The sequence below is a fragment of the Crassostrea angulata genome, chromosome 5 (assembly GCF_025612915.1).
Source record: "Crassostrea angulata isolate pt1a10 chromosome 5, ASM2561291v2, whole genome shotgun sequence".
Classification (NCBI taxonomy): domain Eukaryota; kingdom Metazoa; phylum Mollusca; class Bivalvia; order Ostreida; family Ostreidae; genus Magallana; species Magallana angulata.
Window position 1 is genome coordinate 5,656,582 of NC_069115.1, and position 18,456 is coordinate 5,675,037.

The following is an 18,456-nucleotide window of genomic DNA, read 5'->3' on the forward strand; positions in this document are numbered from 1 at the left end:
AAACAATATTGTATTATTAGAACTTAGAGCGCTGTGCAGTATTTTTGTCCCCAAAAATCGGCTGTTCCAATGGCTCTTCCGTAAATTGCGCATTACACGTTGAATCAGGCAGAAGTTTTTAAAAATAAATTATAATTTGCCGAAAGAGAATGAATTTTTAACACGTAAATATAATGCAACGGTGAGTGAAAACAAATTTTCATAACGCACTAGCGCGCGTTTTTCAATTTGTATGCACACACCGTTGCAGTTATGATACCACATCTTTCAAAAAATAATGATTCATTGCTTAAAAATCATGCATTTCCTTTATTTTGTTTAATAACCGGATGAGAGAAAGAGAGAGAGAGTGTGTGTTCACCGATTACTTTATAATATGAAACAAACATACTTTAATATCGTTTCATGCACAGATTTAGATACAGAGACTGTGCTCACCCATACAATAATTTTGAAACCAAAAAAAAATTATAAAAAATTTATAACGCCAATCTGTGTTCATCGGAGCGGTGTTGATAATAGCGATGGTGCGACAATTAATACTGCCTGGAACACCCCCTTCCTTGGAAATTATATCATCACTCGGATCACCCCCTCCCATCCCTATAAAACAACTTTTGTATTTAATATATGTTTTTAATGTCCAGCTTGATCAAACTTGACTTAAAGGGAACTTAAAGATGGTGTAAAGACAACTTAAAGGGGGCGTAAATGCCACTTAAAGATGCTTAAAGGTGGCTTAAAGATGGCTTAAAGGTGAGTTCAAGAAGTTGGGACATTAAGGACCTATAAGCTCAGCTTACAGGTGATTGTATATCCTTTAAGCCACTCTCACGCCACCTTTAAGCCACCTTAAAGGACTTGCAATTGCTGAAAGATGTGTTTTTTTTCGTCCTGTGTGCGGTTTTTTTCTTCTTTTTTAACGATATTATGATCCGAATCAAGTACGGACTTTTACTTAAAATAAATTACTTTTATTAAAAAAAAAATCTACTAAGGTTAAAAAAAATATGTTCAGCTTTCGATAACTGCATTTTGAATTCCCTGATTGTGTTTCTCTTAAATATGGACTTACAATGTATAAGCTTGTTATATTGAAGAGCCGTACATCCTTTTTTATTTTCTATAGGAAGAAAATGACTTGTATTTGCGTACGCATTTTACACCTTTTAGTGCTGGGACAGGTAAAATTTGATTATTTTTTATTAAACCATTATTATTTAGAAATGTTCAAGTACATATAATGAGTGGAAACAACGCAATAGCAATTAAAGGTATTTATCTATGTACATCACATTTTAAAACTGCATGGATTCATCCATCAGATTTTGCGAGTTTGTTACAACATATTTGCTTTCAACACACCCTGAGATTGTTAAATTTCTTATTATATTTTTAAAAACGATTGAACCAAAAGACGGACCGAATTTTTTTGTAACTTTTTTTTCAACCACTAAATATAAACTATTATAGATATTTTGTTAAAAACAGATGCATGTATTTCCAAATGCGTGGTCCTACTGCAGAAAAACAAATGCTAGTGTAGTACGCGTTGAATATTGTCCAAGAACCAAAGAAGAATGGAATACTGCTGCCATAAAAAAGGACTGTGGCAGGCTAGTTGGTGGAAAAGGTTGTATGGAAGCTAAATACCATTGTTTAATCAATCAATACGCAAACGAAACTGTGGAAGTGTGTGCACGTGAAAAAATTATTTTCGGTAGTTTAATTTATAATTCTTAAATAACTTTTACAACAATCTTAGCTAGCCAAATGTTTTGATCCTTTCCGCTCCGAACAGTTTGTTTGGGTCAAAGTTGACAAAACAAACTTAGCTTACGTTTTTTTTTATTCTTTTGGGGTTTTTCATTCTTCTTCAATTTAGTATTCTTTACGGAAAATAAATAAAAGAGTTACAGTTTTGGAAAGTATGAATTGATTTTACGCTGAATAGTTAATTCCTGCATTAATTTTAAAGACAACTGTTGAATTTCAATTAGAGTAAGCGCACCCTTGATCATCGAACACAATAAATTAGTTGTTTTTCATGTTGGCCTATTTTTCATCGCTACACTTTTGACTGTTCTCAATCAAATTGTATAGGACTTTGTAGTTCTTTTTAAAAGAAGATTAACACATAGCTCAAGATTATTTGAGTAGCCTTATTGATAAAGAAATAGTATATTAAGAATTAATAAAAATAAAATGTTGATTTTAAGTTTGGGTTTGGAATTTTATTAATATTGTACTATAAATATATGTGTCATTGATAGTCTTAACGAGAGCTATATGTAATCCAACTATCAACTCTGCATTTGACTCCGAATTTAGAAACTCGGCAATATATCAAAACCAAGTATTCGAGCAGGACATGATTGAACCAAAACACATATCGAATCATTTCTTGAACAAAGATTATCGAAGTAATTGAAATAGTAGTCTTACGAAATATTATAAAGACGGGACATCCACAGGAACTGACAATTTACCTGCTGAATTATTGAAGAATGAAACGGTAATTAAAGCCCTGCACAAACTATTTATTTTATTTTTGAAAGGAACAAATATTCCCTATACTTAACGAACCTAACTCTGATCTTAGACTTCCGCTTAACTACAGGGGCATAAGTCTCTTCTCAGGTAAATTCAAGGTATTTAGTGTGGTGCTGAAGAACAGGTAAACAATTTACTTAGAGGATAACGAACTATTAGTCGACGAAAAAAATGGAATTAGAGGGGACCGAAGTTGTGAAGATCATGTTTTTACTCTGAACATTATAATACAAATAGAGATTCCACATTCGTTACATTAACTGACATACAGAAAGCATTCGATATGGTTGACCGAGATTAACTACAATACAGTCCGTTCAGAAAAGGAAGAGTCGGTCATTTTTACAATAACATTAAAACTTTATATCGGAATACGGAGTCATGGTTACGCTTAGGACATCAACACCCTGAATGGTTTCAATGCACCTCATGTGCAAGACAAGGCGACAATCTTCCACCAATCTTATTCGCTTTATTCATTAACGGACTTGCTGATGAAGTTACATGTATATCGCTTTTTAAGGGAATCCCTATTATGCGGGGATGTTAAGGAAGCATATGGGCAATTTAGCCTCTTATTTTGATTGTTATATTCAAAATCGTGAAATAAAATAACTATTTTGAACTAGACGCTCGTTGCGAGCAACAAGAGGTCTTCCGTTTGAAAACACCTTAAAAGGGCTATCGGGATATTTTTTTTTATTTCTCAACACTTTCTCAAACTCCAGTAAGCCTCTCTAAGGATTTCAACAGACATATCTTCATATTAGGAAAAGGCGAAGTTACTGTGAATTTTGATAAAATTCAAACAAAAATAATTAAAGTCCATTATTTCAGAGACAACATTTTGAATCGAAGCACAATTAAGGAAGAAAAAAAAGTCGGCACTCGGGGATTGAACCCATGCCAGTCCTCGACACAAAACAAATGTGACTCGTCTCTGGAATAGGTTAATTAATAAAATTGAATTACAAAACAGAATTATAAAACAAGTTTTGATTTGGAATAAAAATTTGAATAACAAGAAAAGTTGGAGCAATAAGGTGTTATCTATCTTCGAATTTTTGACAATTTATTGTCATTCAACATTCTATATTGGAAAACACATGGATATCAGATTTCGATACTCTGTGAAACTTAGAACATACCGGCTAATAAAACAAAACTATGTACTGATGGACATTAAAAAAACATGAGATCTATGGCTAAACTTAGATGTGGAAACTGGGCGGTTTCATGGTGAACCTGTCGACGATAGAATTTGCATCTTTTGTGACTTAAACGAAATTGAAAGTAAAAAGCACTTTCTTTTAAAATGCTCATTATATAACGACTTACGCAACTCTCTTTTAGAAAACACTATAGGCTCTGTAAATTTTAATGACGCCAATTTATTTAAAACATTACTCTGTAACTTTCCCCGTCAATGTGCACGATTTATATTTAAAGCTTTCGAGATAAGACAAACCCAACTTTCACGCTGACATTTAAATTTTAATTAAAATTTAAAAGAGTGACATATAGGTCCGATGGGCCGGGATTTGATAATATATGTTATATTTCATTGTGTATATGTTCAATTGAAACACATGTTTCTATTATAAACGATTTGATTTGATTTGAACATACGGTATTTTATAGTGCAATTACACAAGAGGTTTGGAAACAAGTTCTTACAACTAATGTGTTCCTCTTCTAACGAAAATACATACAATATACACAAAAAATTATTATAATTTTGATATTACATGTTACTTTTAGTTAATAATTTTTTACAGTAGTATCCTAAATATGCATTTACAAAGTATATTCGAATAATTAGTAAACAGTGTTGATATACAGTACAAATACCCAAAAAAGAAAAAAATATTAAATAAATGATTTACTTACTTCTTATTTACTTACTTACTTACTTACTATATATCTTTTGAGGATATTGCACAGAGTTCCATGTTTACGGAGTGATTCAAAGACATCCCGGTCTTCCATGCGGCATCAACACCTTTCTTAAATGTAGTAAACACTATTATTCTACAGAGGCCTATAAATGTAAGAAGTTACATGTAAATAGCATTCACATGTTCATGGGTTTGACCCTAACCTTGTCATTATTTGCTGTATATTATTAAAATACACATTTTATGAGGGGGGGGGGGGGGTTCTTCGTTAATGATTATCAAATATTTGGGGGGTTTTTTACAGTTAAGTTAAAGTAACTATAGATTTAAAATAAGTATTGTGATACATGTTGGTTTGTCTGAAACAAAAATATAACAAAATTATTGAAATTAATAAGTATTTGAACAATTTTAGATCCTGAATGTTATGAGCCTGTTTATAGAAAACGTTGGATAAATCGAATGTCAATACCACAAACAACAACCATAACCATTGGAACAAAGAACAGTTGGTAGGTTTTTGCTGATTATATTTAACTGTTATCGTTTATCAAAATATTTAAGATTTACATTTTCAAAGCAAATCACTTTCAGAGGATTTGATCCCATTCTTGTGCCAACCAAATTCATATCCCAATAAACGTTGTTTATCGCTTATATTTGAGATAGATAAACTGTTCAGAATAATGTATAAAATCAGTCATTTTTAGCTCATCTGAGCTAAAAGCTCAGTTCAAATCATGGTCCTTGGTGGTAGGGCGCAAGTTTTACATAGGAATATATAGAGAGAATCTTTAAAAAAAAACTATTAGGCCAGAAAAACTCAATTATATATATATATATCTACATTCATTGTATATTTCCCCTTTCGTTTGCATTGGAAATCTGTGACGTTAAAATTCCTATATTTACACTTGCAAATGTTTTCTCTTTTATAACACTGTTTTCACATTCCGCTGTCATTCCTGCATAACACCATTATGGGTCAAGAGGTCAAAGTAGCGCATGAATAATCTAGGTCACTACTTTTCTATGGACTCAAACTTACCAACTTATGCGGAAACACACCAATTAAATATTTTTATGAAAACATAATTAAGGCATAAATTTAAAAAGTATTCGTATTTTGTTATACGAAGTTTTATTCATTCATTTTCTTCAAAAATTTGACATTAATTGCAGGGATAATTGATTCACGTAAGATAAGCCTGTAAACAGAATAATGTTTATGGATCGACGTTGTAACGAAGCGTTCTTGAAACTTACAATCGCAATTTGTCACAGGAGTTGAAATCAGTTAATATTCATTTCTGACTCTCATAACAAGCCTCGATCAAAATCGCAAATCCAATATCACAGACCTTTCATGATTAGTTCATTCATGGATCAATGTCAAATTTAACTACTAATGTGCTTCTCTGTCCGTTTTGTCCCGTAAAAAGATTTTAAAATTGCATTCCTCTTTAATGTCGAAGGAAAATCATTATGCTCTTGAATCTGATTCTACGATAGAGTTTCCCCTGGAAATGCCTAAGTAGACTCTAACTCAACTTTCAATAGTTTTGTTTTCAAATTTCCAACCGCTCTGCGACTTCAACAGAAGTGGTACTATTCCGCAAAGCTTCAATCGTTTTGTTGGGTTTTTTTTTTTTTAATTGTACAGTCAAGTTAATTTTCTTTTCTGGTTTCCTTTATAATAATCAAACAGTGTTGTCTTGTCAAAAGTAGTGTCATGTTTATTTATTGCAACATTGTTGTACTTTTTTTTGTTACGTCATCTTAATCGAAGCAGCTTTGTATATCATTATAAAAAAAGAACGTATGGAGCATTGTTATTGTCATAATTTGCAACAAATGTAAATATAAGAAATAAGGTATCATTTTTGGATGTATATCGGGATATAAATACGGGTTGGTACGTGATCAAATCTTCCATAAAGTCTGACACTCTAGCTAATTCCAGCGCTATGAGCACAAATATAAACCTCATCTGGCGTTTTAAGTATATTTATTATTGTAATATAAATTAAAACGTTCAAACGCACACAACTAATTTGATATGAACAAATGGGGAAAAATCGTTTATTCATATCTATTTGTCAACCAAAAAGGTTTTTTTTCGACAAAATGTCTGTTACTTTATTTTAGCCGCGAAAGCAAAGTAAATAACATGTTAATATGGCTGTTCCATGTATGTTTCATATTCCTGACTAAGAGCGTATACAATGGCTTTAAAGCTACGATCGATACACATACATTTCGTACAACCAGACATAAGTATGAATATAGGCATTGAAGTAGAAGCATTTTCATTAAGTGTAGATTCAAGTTTGTTCAAATCATGGTACCCGGGGGTAGGGTGGGGCCGCAATGGGGGGGGGGGGGGCAAGTTTTACATGGATATATCAAGAGAATTTTTAAAAAATCTTTTAAAAAACTACTAGGTCAGAAAAACTCAAATTTAAGTGAAAGCATCCTCAGAAACTGGTGCTTCCTTATTTTACGCGAGTACTTAATCTAACTTTTTTTTCATCAAATCGCAAAATATCAATTCGCGAACGCCGGGTTTTCTCATTATTTAATATGGTTTACATGCGTTAGAAAAATAAAAACAAGATTTTAAAATCAGCGAGATGTGATTTTATTAATTCCTCGCTTTGAATTAGGGATTTACAGTAGTGTCGATTCAAGTATGTTCAAATCATGGTTCCTGGGGGTACGATGGAGCAACAATGACGGGATCAAGTTTTGAATAAGAATATATGGAGAGAATTTTTACATAACTTTTTAACTTTTATTTAAAAATCAAACAGGCCAGAAAACTCAAATTCTGTGAAAGCATTCTAAGGTAGTGTTTATTCAAGTTGATTCATAGCATGGTGTATATGAAATATACATGCCTCGCAAGTTATGTACGATTTCTGCAATTTTGCCACCTTCGTATCCAGCATATTCAGCGAAATTTTTTGAAAATAGTTCGTTAGATGCGTACAATTCATATCTTATTGTGGAATAAACATAAATGTCTCGAAGTATAAGCTATATTTGGGCTCAGGTCGAAAACGTTAAAAGGGTTTAGCAAACCTAGCCCCCTGTCACGTTTACTTAACCCGCCTAAATATAGCTTAATTCATATATTTCAAGACAGTTACCATGTATTTTATGTTAATGACTCTTAATATGTGATGTTATGTATTTATTTATTACATAAATATGTCTGAATGTTTTAATAATACTGTAAATTAAGATCCCCATTTCCACCTTTGTCAAATAAAAAAAAGCCGATATCTGACAAAGCTGGGAAATTGGGCATACAAAAAACAAATTTGATAAGACCCCTTGAACAAACCAGTCGGCAAAAGAGTGTTTTATTTGACCATTTAATGCCTTTTAGCAATAACTCTAATATGTAGTACAGAAAAAGAAATTCCAAGCGCAGAAGTTATTAGAAAATGTGAAAAATTTGCAAAATTTATACATTTTAAGCAAGGTCCTTATTAAAAATTAACAAACTTTCACTAAACAAACGGTGTGGTAAATGTCTTATTTTTTTATTTTAAAATAATAATTATATCAGTAGAAATAAAAAGTTTCATTCAAAAATCTAGGGCAGTACATATTAGACCTGGCCTCGTTAAATATTTACATTTGCAAATATGCTTCTAATATAAACATAAAGGAAAGCGAATACGTTTAATTCTGTGTGAACTTTTTAATGACGTCACAATGATTACCGCAGGTGCTTATCGCTTGTTGTAAACAAAAAAAAACACGATTATTTTGATAATTCGTAACGGTTTGCCGATTTCAAACTTAAATATATAAAAAGTTCACCGGGATATTAGCGAGCGCAGCTCGCCGGCGCGAAGCGAGCTCTACCGGCAAGGCGTGTGTGAATAGAAAATTCGGACTATTTGCACATTCATTGAACGGATTTATTTGGCGTCAGTAAATCGGACTAGTAATGCTTGTTTTAATCGTCCCAGTAGTTCCCTGTTATTATGGCTTCCAATTTCACACTCTCACGAGAACAAGATAAAAGACTATGTACATGCATTGTAAATATACTGCTGACACAACGCAAATTCCATTACATAAGACAAACGGAGTTATCGTCCTTTCGAGTGACGTCATAATGGATTTCTTACACATTGATCCGACAGAATTTTTCGGCGTCAGTAAATTTCGACCCACAATGCAATTCCTCAATGTCGGCCGATCTCACTAGACTGGATACCATCTCGCGAGAATCAAAGTAAAACTTTTGAGAAACTGATAAATTATGTAATTTCAAGAACATAATGTTTTTAAGTAAACAAAACAGTATATTTCGCGTATTTTTTTTCCAGGGTGTTTTCAAAGAGACAGACGACACTTGACCGACGTGAACTTTGACGTCACAATAAGGGGAAATTACTCTAAGTAGTTATTGTATATCTGCTGAAATATAAATACCAAAATCTTTTCAAAATCTTGCAGAGCTAACGAATGGAGACATTTCTTCAAAGATAGGAAACAGCTGTAACTTGCTCTCATTTGGATGAATGCTCACATTTATTTTATTCACTATATTTACGGTAATTTCCAGGAATGTTTTTTTTTCAAGGAGGCGTGCCAACATCATTTAAAAAATCTTCGCAAGCAAAAAGAAAAATTAATTTTTAATTTTTAATTATTAATATTAATATTATTAATATTTTTTAATTTTTAAAATCAGGAAAATTCTAATCCGGGTGAAGAATTGGGAGTGCGTAGTGTGCCTTTAGCTCTTTAGCTGCTCAATCGTGTTTTTATTTTCACTTCCATTTATTGCATGCTCCCGGGGGATCCATTTTCCTTATGTGATCAGCAAATTTTATTTTGTTCGTAAATTTGATTGTTTTTAAACGGGGGAGGGGGACTCTCATCTTCCAAGGGTGTATGGGGAGCAAAGTGGACCGAAAACCCTTGGCTAGCGAAGATGGGGGACTCTGTGATAAGTCAATTTTTTTATGTAATTAAGTTTAAGAAAAATGCCTGCTGCAAAAAAGAGGAAATAAACTGTAATGTACATTATGTTAAAATCTTTATTATTCAACAATATTTCATCCGAGATAAATTCTATATTATATAAATAGATAACAAAATCTTATGAATTATAAATAATGAAAATTTACTGGAAAAAATAGGCATGTTTATTTTATTCTGCATTCAAATTCATTAACTTTACGTCGCTACCTTTATTTTTATTGTTTTATCATAATTGATTATTTTATCACATGCTGCGCTCGCCCCAACGGTTGCACCGTAATATATATTAATTTGTTTATACGTGATCAAATTTTCTGATAAGCCCTTCGGGCTTCAGAGGATTTGATCACGTGACCAATGAAGTTTATATCTTGATTAATTTTAGACTTCAGTTGCTGGTTTTTTTTTTTCTTTGTAAAACTTAAAGTGAGTGCCTCCTGTCTGTAATATGTTGATGTAAATGCCATGGCCTTCTATACACTTTACAAAAATATTTGGAATGTAAATACTCAAAAACATTTTAACTTCTTCTTAATAACTACAGGTCTAATTGTTACCATTTTCGATAAGAAACATTTCCACGGTAAAAGGAATCTAAATTGTTAAATTCATGGTTCTTCCACCCCCGGGACACCACATGCGGAGCCAAATATGCAACAAAAAAAATCAAAATTCTTCTCTACTCCCACAAATGTGAGGAAAAAGGCCAATTGGCCTCTTGTTTATTAGCTCACCGGAACCGAAGGATCACTGAGCTTTTCAGATCACCTGTTATCCGTCGTCTGCCCGTCTGTCAGTTAACTTTTCATAAACTTTTTCGATATATTGAGGTCCATGCCGCTAAGATTTGCTATTTGATACATCTTAGAACTTAGAATATCATTTCAACTGGTACGCTTCCTTTACTTATTGTTAAATGTATTGTCAAATACTTGTATACATGTAAATTATCATTTTTGTGAGTCAAAAGAGAATGATACGTTTTACTGTGAATTATTGTGCTTAGCCTAATATAGTTTCCCATATCGGCTCTCTCATAATAGAAAACCCTTATTTTATTTAGATTTTTGAAAAGCTATTAATTCAAGATAATACAAACATAATCTAGAGTTTGCAATGCATTCTCTTAGTCATTTTTTTTAATTACTATGCAATTATCTTCGTGAATTAGCCAAAAGGGAAGAAATGGGGGGGGTCATCTTAAGGGTTCTGACCTAAAACGTATTGTGCAAATACTGTACATTGTACTGTACATAACTTTTAATTAAATCAATTAATGGGACATAGTTATCCCATCAATTTTTTTTATTTTGACATAAGATATATTTAATTTTCATTTATTGCACCATTTTATTGATTGGGAGTTAGTTTGTTCAAAATTCATTTTAATTTACGTGAATTGAAATAAAAGTCGCTTTCTAAATTAATTGGGGCACAGCACCGCCACCCCAGCCCCAACCTTGTTGCTACGCGCCTGTGATAATTTGAGTTCACAGAAACAAAGTAACATTTTTGAACCTCCAAAGAAAATCCTGAACTTAGACAATGTTCAAATGAATAAAACAATACCGGTTTTCCATTTTTGAACATTTATATGTAATTCCCGTCACTCCATTTTGTTTACATAAAAAACAATATGTATTACATTTCATCATTCACTCTGTTCATTCACATAAGATCACAAGGTGATCCATAAAAAAAATGAAATGTGATGATGAAACGGTTTTCTGAGATATGTTTTTGGATTATTTTCTACCGAAGTTATTTTTCTTATCAAAGGGGTATTTCACTTTAAATCCTCTAGGGCATCTTTGTGAATTTAGAAAGGAAGTTTAAAATCAATTCGCCGAACCTAGCAGAATATAGTCCCCTCCCCCCCCCCCCCATTTCACCGAAAAATATAATGTTTATATCCATGTGATATAAAATCATTTTTGAAATTTTATTCAAGGAATTGTCCGAAAGGATTTTATGGAGACAACTGTGGTAGAAGGTGCCCGTATCCTAATTACGGTCAGTATTGTTCTCTAATATGTGACTGTACTGAACAAAACTGCCACCACGCGAATGGCTGTCCACGTCTAGGTACGTGTATTAACTACTGATGAAATCAAATGTTATTCATTTATTCGTCAATGTGCACATATGTTGACGAATATTTTAAAAAGTCAAAACAATGCATACCATCTTTGGTTGTAACACAGCTAATGACATATTAAATATGAATTATGTTTCGCCGTCAATTAAATAATTTTATAATATCCTTGTTTTTTATTTCGATTTTTGAAACAATTTATATTATATTGAATTGCAAATTATCGATATCTGATTTAACTGTTTACATCCTATTTGGATGAATAATATTGCAGATAAAGCGTTGATATAACCCTAGTATTGCTTTTTAGGAAAATCTTGTCCAGCTGGTTTTATCGGAATATATTGTGAAATACGATGCCGGTTTCCGAGTTATGGATCTGGATGCCAACAAATTTGCTATTGCCCAGAACTTTACTGTAACTCTATCACTGGATGTAGTGATAAAGCAAAGAAGGTAGGGATGCATTAAAGGTGAAGATTAAAAATAATGATCATTAATTGATATAAAAAAATGATACAGTAAAACACACTTATAACGAAGTGCCAAAGACGTGCGATTTTACTTCGTCATAAGCGTAATTCGTTATATCCGTAAAGTTTACGATATGTAATAAAGTCTCGAGGAATAAAAATCACCTCGCTGTTAGCGTCAATTCATTTTAAGCGTGTTCGCTATAACCGTGTTTTACTGTAATAATAATAATAATCAGCTCAAACATAGTACATGTATTGGTATTACATTCTAGCTAAGATGGTTATGTATTTTATTTTGCATGCCTGTGATATCATAAAGATTTCGACACAAAAATGTTTAAGTATAATTCGATCTATAAATATTTCATAGGCTTGTTAAAATAAACTTTTGCTTCTTTTATGTTTTATAGTCTAGTGTTTTACTTACAAATTCCTTTTACACATACCTTTCATTTGTTAAGAAAAACAAAAAGAATAGGGTAAAAGTAGCATGTTTTACTGTTGTGATTAAAAAAATCACCTTTCAACTGTTTTCTCCAGAAGGGAAAGTCAAATACTTGTATTGTAAAATTATTGGACAATTCGATGAGATGTTAGCAACTTTGACATTTTTTTCAGGATATACGAGAAAAAACAGTAAATTCTTAATTGTGCAAGGGAGGCTTCGTTTAATATACATTTTTATGACACAACAATATCATAAGTATTTTAAAACTACGTAAGTGTACAATGTATGTAGAATCAAATCGGCATGTATTATAGACTTATTTTCTGAAATTGCACTCTGAAATACTTCATATTGAATTAAAAAAATATGTTTGAACCAGAAAACGAAATTTCGAAAGAAAAAAATTGAATGTAAAGATTTCCAAGATGTTTCTTAAATTAATTCGACAAATTTATAAATAATGTTTAGCATACGAAATACTGAAATGCCTTAACATAATTATTTATCTTATGTTTTTGACCACCATTTTGACATCTTTGCTTATAATTGATGTTTTAAAAGATTGAGCTATTATTTTTATACCCTTTTTACAGATGGAAGTTCAGGACACTTTATTCACACCTTGCTATGCCTCTGTACAGACTGTAAGGATTGTGTCAATGTGCCCAGCAGACATGTCTTCTTATGAGGAAGCTGTCAACAAGAAGAACTGTTTAGCATTAGCTGCATATGGACAAGACTGCCAAAACTTGCAATACCATTGTGTTTTAAGTGAAGATTTGAAATATGCAATTGAAGTTTGCGCACCATCATCATATATCATTGGTATGCTACGTATTTTGGTGATATTTCTTTTCTGTCTTTGGATTTATGGTGTATACTAATAACCATGTTAATTAATCAGTTTTAGAACTTTATGATATAGATTTAATCAATCTCCCGACCGCAACGATCCCTCATAATGTTCATAGAATGATTCCTTATTACTTATATTCATATAATTTTTTAGCAATTTTACAATTGAATATCAAATAATTTATACCGGTATTTATTACTTTTTTATTCCATATAATCATACAAACCCTGTATGTGTTCCCATGTTAAAAATTTGGTTCGTAGTGTAATCACAGGCAAAGACACTGGAAATGTTTTAAATGTAAATATCATAAGCAGCAACCACTAGAAATTTTATAAACCCCTTGCCTTATCAGGTCATGTCTGTGCCATGTTTGTGACTCCTAAGAGAAGAATCATGCAAATAGATGATTTTGATTGTAAGACAGGTCCCTTTTCATACAACTCGACCGAGGCATATAAATGTAAGTTTTTGTCTGTTTGAGATCTAAACACTATTTAAAAGGTTTCCAGTTCAGTTTCTTCTTGTGTTCAGATTATATCAAGATGGCAAAAAAGTGACAGTTTCGATTTTCATTGTAATACAATCAATTATACATACTTTGCAAGTATTAATATATTTTTCTTACATATATTTTCAGATTCTGATTGCTATTCAAATATTAATATATTTTTCTTACATATATTTGCAGATTCTGATTGCTATTCAAATATTACTAGATTGCATATGACCAAGATACCCCTAAGGTAGTTTTGGCATTAAACTATCTTGACTCTACCTAAAGCATGTATTGTGTTTTTAACATTCTGAGGAAAAATATCAGAACGATGTATGAATTTGTAATTGCTTTAACAATTGTTTTTGGCGTGAAATGAACAAAATTCCAAAGAATTACAAAGTACAAAATATCAAAATTAATGTATTACTTATTTAAATTTATCGAAAAGTTGTTTATTGTCATTTTGTCATCAAATGCTTATCAACTTAAAGTATATATAATACATTAAAGCTGTGTCAGCTTTTAATAAATGATGTATGCTAAAAAAAAATAAAGGATTTTTCTTGTTCCTACTAATTGATTGATGTGTTGACATCAGTTTTTGCGTTTTGTTTTGGGATATTTTTCGTTAGGGTAGATTTGGGTTTTTTAGGGGGGGGGTCAATAATTAGAGAACAAATAAATAGATCAATAGAATGAAAAGTAATTCAAGAAATTTGTGTATTATTCAATCCGAAAAAAATAAATTCACTAAAAGTTAATGAAGTGTTCAATATTCAGTACTTGTCAATGTCAGCCAATAATCGAGTATTATAGTTGTTTCTAATTCAGTTATACTTAAACGTAATAACTTTTTCCTTTAGGGCATCATCAAAAATTAGTCCCATCGCTTCAAATTCTGTAAAAAGTGGATCAACCAACTGGTTGGACGCAAGTCTTGCCTCATCATCAAATCACATCTTTAGAGGTAAAGGTAAACGCTAATTTTTGATATAGGGAAAGTATCAGTTTAATCTGTTACCCAAATATCTTAAAGGCGAAATATTTATGAATTTCTACTTACCACACAATTGAGACTTATAGAATCGTAGATATAGTGAATTTCTATAGTTGCTCTCTTGTTGTATTATCGATATGATTCGCTATGATATTAAAAATCTGACATTTCAATTTCAATGACTCTGTCTGGTAAAATGCTCTGTGCAGTTGCATATTATCAGCAATTTTCTATGATATTTCATAATAATCTACTGTAAACCAACAATACACAGCACTCGATATCAATCGGTGCCAGATCTAAAGCTCGACTGTTACAATTTAGAAAGCACTTAAAATAAAATAACCAGTGATACAAAGAATAAATTATTATCTAGGTTATATATGAGAATCTCTGAATAAAAGACTAATAAACTTACGTTGGGAACAATCTGAAAAGGATGCATTTATAATTCCTTCTTTTTATTTTCATACATTTCGATTCGCAATTTTGACCCCATCGCTCCTCACATGTAATGCATATACACTATAATTATGTTATTATATCATGACAGTTACAACTCTTGGACCAATGTCCACGGAAAGCAAAACCATAACTTCTGACGTATATATATTAGAATCCTCCACGAAAAAATCATTCTTAATCCGGAGTTTGTCATCAACACATACTCTAAATACAGGTAGGAAAATGTTGGTACTACAGGAGCTACTATACTATACAATACTATACTATACCTTTGACGGTAAAATATCAAACAATATACATAAGAAAATTAGATAATATCTCTTGATATCAATCTACACATTGTTACAATTGCATATTATAGAAATTTGCCTCTGTTTATTAACCTGATGCGTACGAATATTTATAAGGGAGGAAAAAATGTTAACCAAGTTGGTTGAAAATTTATGAGTGTTTTAATTCTTTATGTAACAATTTTAACCGTTCTGTAATAGCTATGTACGTTTTACAGTTTCAACTCGATATAACTAAAAAGGGGTTTTTAAATAATGCTTCTGAAAAAGTATGATGTGTGTTGTTACATTTGTTCTAATTATGAAATATGATATATATGCTTAGTTGCTTAGTTCTTTTTAAAATAAGCGCTGATCATTTTAGGATTATCATACAAGTATTTTACTTTGTATTTTTCATGCTTTGGTGCTGTACTTTAATCATTTTCAATCTGAATTTCATTATTGAATTGCATGTCAATTATAATTTTTCATGTAATAGTTTTTAACTTAATATTGAAAATTATTAAAGGACAAGCGTAGTAAAATTATGTGTTTGCCTCAACAGTTTTGTTAAATGAACATTAGAAAAGATAAGACCGGTTATTTGGAAAAGGCTATTTTCATATGTTAACTTCCGCTTCCTCTTCAACAAACTTTGGAATAAAAATTAACATAAAAATTAAAGGTGGTTTTTAACCTGAATTAAATTTTGTACATCTGCGTCGGAGTCACAACGTAATATATACAATTATGGAAGGCCTTTCGGGCAATTCTGGTATGAAACCTCAGGTAACAAAGGTAAGCACATAACTTTTTGACATGAACATTTCTTATAAGAAGCCATTGAGGGAAAAAAATTATTTTTCTTTTATCCGGAGTTTGTCATCAACACATACTCTGAATACAGGTAGGAAAATGTTGGTACTACAGGAGCTACTATACTATACTATACCTTTGACGGTAAAATATCAAACAATATACAGATATCTCTTGATATCGATCTACACATTGTTACAATTGCATATTATAGAAATTTGCCTCTGTTTTTTAACCTGATGCGTACGAATATATATAAGGGAGGAAAAAATGTTAACCAAGTTGGTTGAAAATTTATGAGTGTTTTAATTCTTTATGTAACAATTTTAACCGTTCTATAATAGCTATGTACGTTTTACAGTTTCAACTCGATATAACTAAAAAGGGGTTTTTAAATAATGCTTCTGAAAAAGTATGATATGTGTTGTTACATTTGTTCTAATTATGAAATATGATATATATGCTTAGTTGCTTAGTTTTTTTTAAATAAGCGCTGATCATTTTATGATTATCATGCAAGTATTTTACTTTGTATTTTTCATGCTTTGGCGCTGTACTTTAATCATTTTCAATCTGAATTTCATTATTGAATTACATGTCAATTATAATTTTTCATGTAATAGTTTTTAACTTAATATTGAAAATTATTAAAGGACAAGCGTAGTAAAATTATGTGTTTGCCTCAACAGTTTTGTTAAATGAACATTAGAAAAGATAAGGCCGGTTATTTGGAAAAGGCTATTTTCATATGTTAACTTCCGCTTTCTCTTCAACAAACTTTGGAATAAAAATTAACATAAAAATTAAAGGTGGTCTTTAACCTGAATTAAATTTTGTACATCTGCGTCGGAGTCACAACGTAATATATACAATTATGGAAGGCCTTTCGGGCAATTCTGGTATGAAACCTCAGGTAACAAAGGTAAGCACATATCTTTTTGACATGAACATTTCTTATAAGAAGCCATTGAGAAAAAAAATTTATTTTTTTTTATCCAAAGACACAATTTTATCTTTTAATGGAATTACTCCTATTTTCAAAATATGATAAAAATGATCGAAAGTTAAACATTCTAATTTATTAATCGTAATAATTTTGCATACTAGATACGGAATACATTTTAGAAATGCCATGTGCTATGTCAACTTTGCAGTATCGGCTGATAGTCACCAGTAAACTTATGTTTCTTACATTTCTTTGATATGCGAAGAAAAACAAATACAACCAAGCTAAAGGTAACACGTACATGTACACGATTAAATATCAACTGGTGCGTGAAATACCTAAATATTTAAAAAGTATGCAACTCAATTATATTTTGATTTAATGAATTGAAAACAATTTTTTCTGAAAGTTGTTTAGATTTGTAATTAATTAATAATTGAAAAACACATTTGCATAAATATCTATGTGCACGGCAATGCGATAAACAGTGAAACGTATAGCTCAGTGATTTTTCCAGTGTTTTTTTTTTTATATTGCAGAATGTCAAAAATTAAAGGTCTATAACTTGTAATAAATATCTATTGACATTGGGTGTAAAACGTTTTCGAACGCTGCTCGTCAAAAACCGATTTGCAACGATATGTAGATGTGCGACAGTTTTGACCGTTAGAACTAACATTAAAATTATATATTAAAAGACAACGTTTGTTGAGATTGTGCTCAGTCCAAAACGGTAAGTATGTTTATGCAGCTTTTGGGAGTTGATTCTAATCAACTCCTCTGTGTACTCATTAAGTTAATGAATTTAAGAGTCCGGATCTCCATAATAACCGACAATGTTAATTGTAGCGTTCTAAGGAAAATCAATCCAATTTCCAACATTTTTGTTTTGGATATGATTTATTCTTAGCAAACACAGTCAAACACTCGAATGTAGCCAAGTAACGTTTATGTACACCCCTAGTAACCGGCACTTTTTTGAAATTCGAGAGGGTCAAGTAAGAAATCCTCACATGTTATTTTTAAATTGCACTGTAAAATGGATTTTTAAAATAGATAAATTCAACTAAACATTTAACCTGGAGAGTTATTGTGTCAGTAAAAAAGTGCCTTTATATGAATATA

At 31.3% G+C, this 18,456-nt stretch overlaps 1 protein-coding gene across 1 annotated transcript; it reads left to right on the forward strand.

Moving 5' to 3' along the window:
• Positions 1–4,485: 4,485 nt before the first annotated feature.
• Positions 4,486–17,885, forward strand: LOC128183692 (multiple epidermal growth factor-like domains protein 10). Its single transcript, XM_052852805.1, has 10 exons — positions 4,486–4,602; positions 4,867–4,963; positions 11,413–11,546; positions 11,867–12,012; positions 13,074–13,305; positions 13,692–13,799; positions 14,028–14,082; positions 14,699–14,802; positions 15,386–15,525; positions 17,871–17,885. Exons 2-10 carry the CDS (start codon positions 4,914–4,916, stop codon positions 17,883–17,885), a joined length of 984 nt encoding a protein of 327 aa, XP_052708765.1. The 5' UTR covers positions 4,486–4,602; positions 4,867–4,913.
• Positions 17,886–18,456: the final 571 nt, after the last annotated feature.